The following is a 7,858-nucleotide window of genomic DNA, read 5'->3' on the forward strand; positions in this document are numbered from 1 at the left end:
AAAGAAAACTAGCATGAACAACTGGGGAATAAGCGTGGAGATGAATGTTGGTTTTAATAAGGGAAAACTAAGATATTTCAGTTGCCATGAGCCTGGTCACTTTGCCAGAGAATGCCCAAAGCCTGACTGGAGGGAAAATAGTGAACGAACAATGGTGCCAGTCGGATCTGGTAGTGGTGGCTTAGTCATTTGACTGGGAAGATCAGATTCAGGCCCTGAACATCTCAGGACCTGAAAATGCTCACCTTGCCTAGATCAATGATGTCCCAGAAGGAAAAGCTAAAGTGGACCCGAAGGAAGAAATGATGGAACTGCAATTTGCTTTTATGGTACAGACTACCCTAGAGCCTGCAAAGCCAGAGGTCAGTGAAATCTCTTGTTCTCAAACTTGTATTAACATTGTCAAATTCTTGCGTTATCAAACTTAATTAATTAAAAGAGAGAACGAGGATCTTAAGTATAAAGGATATAACCTTAGGAAAGGTCAAAGACCATTAAAAGAACAACTAGAGGCAAAGACTAAGGACTTTAGGAAATTACAAGAGGATTATAGTAACAAGTGTGAGAATTACAATTGCATTAAGAAACTGCTTGCTGCTGTAACTGAAGAACTTAACACATTAAAAATCCGTTTTCAAAATGGTGATTTTAATTTCAAGAAATTTGATGTGTCAAGTGTTAGAGTTGCAACAATCATAGAAAAACAAATGAAGTGGAGAGACCAAAAACAAGTAGGTATACGATATGAGCGTGTCCCTCCTCTATTAAATCACACTTATATTGTTGTTCCTTTGATTCATGAAGAAATAGATAGAGAACCATATATGGTTTATTGCAAACCAGCTGTACCAGTGAATGAGAGTAGTGCTAGGGAAAAAGATACTAACATTTCTACTTCCCATGTAGATACATCTTTAAGTCAAGGAAAGTAGGAGTCTGGAGAGAGTAATGCTAATAATAACTCTGTTTTGAAAAATGATGTTTTTGTTTCAGACAATATTGTTCATGTTTCCAAAACTGATGACTTGATCAGTTATGATTCCGTGTTGAATTCTAATGTTTCTAATGATGTTTGTGATGATGTGTCCGATAAGTCTGATACTTCTGTTTCTAGCACACACACTTCACCTACACCTGTCACACAACATGAATCATGCGCTTGCTCATGTGGAAAGAGAAAGGGAGTTGATAAGAATAATAAATCAGAAAAAGACGGTACCAGTTCTTGTACTAAAAAGCAAACATGTTTTAATTGTGGAACTGCCAGTCACCTTGCTCGCAATTGTCCTAATAGGGCATTTGTTCATTTTTCTGCACCAAGAAGAGAAAACAAGTCGCGAGGAAGGTCTCTCACGAGAAATTCCTCGAGATCTCGTCTTCGAGATGATGATTGGAATGTTCATAAAGACAAGAGAAGGGCTGAACTTAAAACGAATAAACAGGTTTTCACTAAAATAGCCACATGTGACTTGACAAGATCGAATGTGGCTAAGCCAAGATCGATTTCATCAAAGGCAACGTCTGGGTCTTCGACTAATCCTAGCCGAAAATCTAAACGCTCAAAAAAATGAAAAATAATTCAAAATCACTTGTGAATATTTCAAAACCTAATTACCAGTGGGTGCCCAAATCTCCTATTGTCCAATCATCCTCATCTTCTGAGTGTGCATCTGATAGTAAAATAAATACAAAAAGTCAAAAAGAAAAATCTATGAATGTCAAGGGTAAACCTAGTGTTGTAATGATCTGGGTCCCGCAATCTCATTAATCTTGCGTATTATGCAGGAACAGCTGCGGAGGAATGTCGTCAGACCTTGGTATGTCGACAATAGTTGTTCCAGGCATATGATAGGAGACATCTCCCATTTGCATGACATTCAAAACATTAATGGGGGATTCATTTCCTTTGCGGGAGGACATGGAGGAAAGATTACACAAAAAGGAACCGTTACCAATGGAGTGTTGAGCTTTGAAAACGTCAACTACACTCCCGAGTTAAAGCATAGTTTGTTGAGCATCTCTCAAATCTGCGACAAGGGCTATTCTACTCACGTTACCGATAAATAATGTTTGATTTTGAAACCGGGGATCATCATCCCTGAAGAATGGATTTTAGTAAAGTCAAAAACAGACGAGAATGCTTACATCATACACATGAATGATAATCTTCCTGAAAAAGTCACCTGTCTCTTTTCTAAAGTCTCCGAGCACAATGCTATGCTTTGGCACCATTGGCTCGGACATGCAAACGCAAAGACCTGAATCAGCTTGCCAAGAACAAGATCGTGCGTGGACTCCCAGTCAAAGACTTCATTACGTTTGAAAAGTGTGTGGCTTGCGCTCAAGGCAAATATCACCGAAAGCCACACCTACCAAAACAAATCAACTCGATCAGCAAAGTTCTCCAATTGTTGCACATGGAATTATTTGGTCCGGTCAATGTCCTCATCATTAACAAAAGTTCATACCGTCTGTTTGTGATAGACGACTACTCGCGGTTCACATATGTATTCTTTTTGTCCAACAAGTCTAGGATTGCTGACCTCATCAAGAAGTTCGTGATCATGATTGAGAACAAACCAATGAAAAAGTGAAGGAGCTCAGAATGGATAATGGTACGGAGTTCAAGAAAGCTGTTCTCGACCACTTCTATGCCGAAAAGGGAATCACGTGTCAGTACAGTGCTATTCGCACACCTCAGCAAAATGGTGTTGCTGAACAGCGCAACCTTACTTTAATTGACGCGGCAACGACGATGTTTGGTGACTCTAAACTTCCGGTCTTATTTTGGGCCGATGCGATCAACATGGCTTGCTACATTCAAAACTGGGTCCTGATCAACAAAGTCCAGATAAAGACCCTGTATGAAATTCTATACGGTCACAAGCCATCAGTTTCTCACCTCCACATCTTTGGATGTCCTTGCACCTTCCTTCACTTAGAGTCCAACCCGAAGTTTAGGTCGACAGCCAATGACTGCTACTTCGTGGGATACGCTGCACGTACGTCATACAGGGTCTACAACAAGATAAAAAGCAAATTGTGGAATCCTTTGATGTGCGGTGGCTGGAGGAGAACGAGACTGACGCCCGAGTCGGTCCAGACTGGTTATTTGATTACACATCTCTATTTAAATATTTTAATGTGTTTTCAGATGATTTTTCAGGTACTTCCTCAGGTACAAAGGCTGTGCTTGAAGATGAAGAAGAGGATGTTGTTTATAGACCACTGGTGGTGCCTCATATGACGTCTACGGTGGATGCAACTGTTCCAAGTTCTTCCTCAGATTCTCCGAGTCAACAAATCAATCTAGATGCTGATGCCACTCCGCTCACTCCTTCAAAAAGAGAGTTCATGACCAGAGATACTTTCGCTACAACTCAAACATTCATGTAGCTTCTCTATCTTGAACCAATAGTGAACGAGTACGTGGCAAGCCCCTCTGATGGTCCTAGATCGTCTGAGGCGGATCATTTAGCAAATGACAGATTAGTAAACATCCACAACCTTCTTGTCTTGGTCAATGATATGAGCCATGAGATCCCCATAAGAATTCAACGTGATCATCCGATCGAGAACGTCATTAGGCCACTGGGAGTCAGAGTCAGAATGAGAAGTCAGAATGGAGACATCAACACATGTCTCTACTCTTGCTTTATCTCTCAGATCGAGCCGAAGAACGTCCAAATGGCATTGACTGAACGCAGTTGGGTTGATGCGATGCATGAGGAGTTACATCAGTTCGAGAAACTCGAGGTTTAGCAGTTGATTGAGTTGCCCAAGGTCAAGAAGTCTCTTGACACACGTTGGGTCTTTCAGAACAAGCAAGATGATTTAGGGGTCATTGTGCATAACAAGGCAAGATTGGTCGTCCGTCGATTCCGACAGATACAGGGTCTAGACTACACTGAGTTTTATGCTCTGGTTGCTCGCTTGGAGGCTATTCACATTTTCCTTACGTATGCTTCCTACATGAACTTCACGGTTTATCAGATAGATGTCAAGACCGCCTTCTTGTATGGCACGATGAAGGAAGAAATCCATGTTGATTAACCTCTTGGGTCTGTCAACTCAAAGTTTCTGAATCACGTCTACATGCAGTACAAGGCTCTCTATGGGTTACATCAAGCTCCTAGAGCTTAGTATGCAACTCCTACATAGCACTTGCTCATGCACGACTATACGTAGGGAGCGATTAATCAAACCTTGTTCATAAAGCATGTGGATGTCGATCTCATTTTGGTGCAAATCTATGTCGACGACATCATATTCGAGTCGACGATTCCAAAGATTTTCAAGGAATTCGAGATTGTGATGAAGAAGCGGTTCGAGATGAGTTCCTTGGGGGAGATAACGATGTTTTTGGGTTTGCAAGTACGTCAAAGCTCTATCAGAATCCTGTTACACCAAACAAAATATGTTGAAGACATGCTTGAGAGATTTGGGTTTAAAGATGCAAAACCTGCCTTGATGCCGATAGTCGAACGACTCCTATTGAATCCAGATCTAGAAGGCGAATCTGTAGATCAGACCGCGTACAGATCGATGATCGGATCGATGATGTATCTAACTACGAGCAGGCCGGACATCATGATCACAGTTTGTCAATGTGCATGATATCAGACTAATCCTAAACTTTCCCATTTAATTGCAGTCAAAACGATTTTTAGGTACCTCAAAGGTAGCCCAAAATTGGGTTTTTGGTATCCTAAAAATTCTGATTTTGATTTATCTACTTTCACTGATAGCAATTATGGAGGTTGTGAACTTGACAGGAAATCAACGTTTGGGGGATGTCAATTCCTAGGTGATCGTCTGGAGTCATGGCAATGCAAGAAACAACAGACAGTCTCAATCTCAACGGCGGAGGAAAAATACGTTGCTGCTTCTGCTTGTTGCTCTCAAGTTATTTGGATTCTACATCAATTAATGGATTACGCTTTGAACTCTTTAGAAACTCCAATATTTTGCGATAACGAAGCTGCAATCCAAATTACTTAGAATATTGTCCAACACTCAAAAACCAAGCACATCGACATCAAAGTGCATTTTTATCAGAGATTGTTATGAGCCTTTGCTCATTCAGTTGGATCAAGTTCCCACTGCTAATAATGTGGTAGATCTGTTCACAAAACCGTTTAACAAAGCTCGATTTGATGTGTTGATTGGTTTTCTTAAAATGATTCGTTTTGAAGACTGATTTTTGTTTTTAGGAAGTTCAAATTTGCGCATTTACTTTCTTTTCTCTCCTATGCATAAATTTAGGGGGAGAAATAAAACAAAACGAAAATTAGAAAATTTTCAAAAATCCAAAAACATGAGAAAATGAAAAACAAAACAAGAATTAGAAAATTAGAAAAACCAAAAACATGTTTTTGATGGAGTGTGGTTGCAGGTGATGTGTTGGGAAGTGATATCAACAAGTGATAACATGCAATCTTCTGTTGTGTAAGGTACCAATGTTGAACTGTCTAGGATCTGTGTTCAATGAACGGGTAGGCACGAAAGACTATTCAGACTGGACTAGGTATAGTTGGACTAAGAAAAGACTTGATAATCAATGACTTAGTTAGTTCCCTTTATCCTGACAATACGATGTTCAGGTAGATTGAGCAGGTATATATACATGAGAACCTACTGATTACACTAAATAATCTGTATCTAGAACTGTGGTTTTACTTTTCCGCGATGTACGAACTCATGTCCTTAATTCCGGTACTGACGGGGCAACTGGGGAATTCCGATAAAGTAGATCTGTAGAAGGTTATTTTCTTGCTTTCTATCTGTCAGTCATATGTTGCCTCCTTTGTGTGATCGAAAGATCCGAGCTGGACTGTAACATATGCAACTCTATCTCTAAGCATCTCCTTTTATATGCAATTCTTTCTATTTGTTAGCCATATGCTGTCTCCTTTGCGTGATTGTATTATCCGACCTGGTACACAGCATATGCACCATTCTAAATCTCAACCCCTCTAACTCTGGTTAGTCATATGTTAACCCCTCTGCGTGATTGGAAGAGAAAATATGACTTCTCTGATAATAATTATCTGCTCATCTAAAGTAAGGCGTATTTTGGAAGTCCTTGATTATTAGGGTGTATCAGGAAGCGGGAAACATGTTCTAGTACATCTAAAATAGAATATTGAATAGGTTGTCTGTAGATCTCGCTGCTAAATTTAGGTGGACAACAGTATCCTTGGTCGTCATCAGCTAAATGGTCCTTTAGGAATATTATCTAGGATCATAGGGTCAAATGTCTTGTCACTTGTAGTATGTCCAATTTGTCACTATCCTTAATACCGACAATTGACCAGATCTATTCATGAAGGTGGAGGTACCGATAAACGGATTAAGGCTGTCTAAAAACTTTGATCCCAAAATCACAAAAAGAATATTTGCAATGGTGAAAAAGAAATTAGTGTTATTTTGTTTTATTTTATTTTTTATTTTTCTAAAAAATTAAAAATTTGCAAAATTATTTTTATTTTAAATTTTTTAGATTTTATTTTATTTTATTTTTAATTTTTAGTCTTCAAAATGAATTATTATTGGGCTTGGATTTAAAGCTTTTTGGGCTTGTAACTCATTGGACATGGCCGGGTTTTTGGGTCTAGGTATAAAGGGTGGGATTCACGGTTGTGAACCCTTTCACGCTCATTTGTTGATCACGGTCATGAACCCCAAACAAATTTTTTTTTCTCTCTCTCTCTCTATCGATTCTCAATTCATCTCAAATTCATTGTTTTATCTGAAATTATTTGTTGCTTCTCATAGGTATGCCCAAGGCAATTACTACCATGCTAAAATCACTGAGATTCAACCATGTATTGAATGTCGATTGAAGGAAATTGCATTTTTCCGAGTTCACGGCCCTTGAACCGTTCACGACTGTTGAAGGGTTCACGGCCGTAAATGCGTTCACGACCGTGAACCCCAATCCTGGACTTGAACTTAATTTTTCAATCAGTCAATTAAAAAAAATAATAAAAACCTAAACTTAATTGTTTATATCAAATGGTTTCTCACTTGGCTTGGTTAGTGCAGATCAAAAATGGTTGTTTTGAAGATTTCTAACAACCACAATGTTGCAGCTTTTCTGATGGATCAACCAGGTGCTCATAGCGACTTCAAGTCCATGATTTATGGACTGAAGAAATGTTGCTTGGCATATGCTCTCACAGTTAGTCTAATCATTTACAAAGAACTTGTGAAGTAGTTTTGGAACACTGCTGTGGTGTGCAAAGAAGATGGTGATGTTGTCTTTGTTCAAGCTACTATCAATGGAAGGAAGATCACAGTAACATAGCAGGTCATTCGTGAAGTACTCCGATCAACGACTAGTCGGGTTTTCCAACCGAGATCTCTATGGACCAGACCGAGGAGATCGTCGTACACGTGGGCTATGAGGGTGTGCATCCTCCAATAATTAAGAAACTATTGCCACCCTACTGGAGGTTCTTGGTCCATGTGTTCGTGAACTGTGTCTCTGGGAGGAGAGCCAGGGCTGACGAGGTCTCGTTGCACAACATGGGTGCCATATGTGCTCTTGCTACTGGTCTAGACTTCAATTTTTCAAGATACATCTTAGATGAAATGGTTGGTAACGTGGAAGGGAAGAAGAGAGATAAATTTCTCATGTTTCCGAGGTTCCTTCAGATTTTTGGCTATAGGAACTCTAGGGTTCTTGGTCTAGCTGAAACTGAATCCCTAGGGTCCTTTATATAGCTGAGTTGCTAGGGTTTCAGTCAAACCCCTAATTGGATGACTTAGGCCCTAAGCAGCTTGAGGACCTTCTGGAATAAGGCCTCCTTTGATGAAATTAGAGTGGGCTTCCACTCCTAATTTCGTCCCCCTT

The 7,858-nt window shown here is 39.7% G+C and overlaps 1 protein-coding gene across 1 annotated transcript; it reads left to right on the plus strand.

Annotated features, from left to right (window-relative positions):
• The first annotated feature begins 4,356 nt into the window (after window positions 1–4,356).
• Window positions 4,357–5,001, plus strand: LOC111883426 (uncharacterized mitochondrial protein AtMg00810-like). The gene is made up of 2 exons (XM_023879788.1): window positions 4,357–4,562; window positions 4,671–5,001. Exons 1-2 carry the CDS (start codon window positions 4,357–4,359, stop codon window positions 4,999–5,001), a joined length of 537 nt encoding a protein of 178 aa, XP_023735556.1.
• Window positions 5,002–7,858: the final 2,857 nt, after the last annotated feature.

Source organism: Lactuca sativa, chromosome 6, assembly GCF_002870075.4.
Source record: "Lactuca sativa cultivar Salinas chromosome 6, Lsat_Salinas_v11, whole genome shotgun sequence".
NCBI classification, from domain to species: domain Eukaryota; kingdom Viridiplantae; phylum Streptophyta; class Magnoliopsida; order Asterales; family Asteraceae; genus Lactuca; species Lactuca sativa.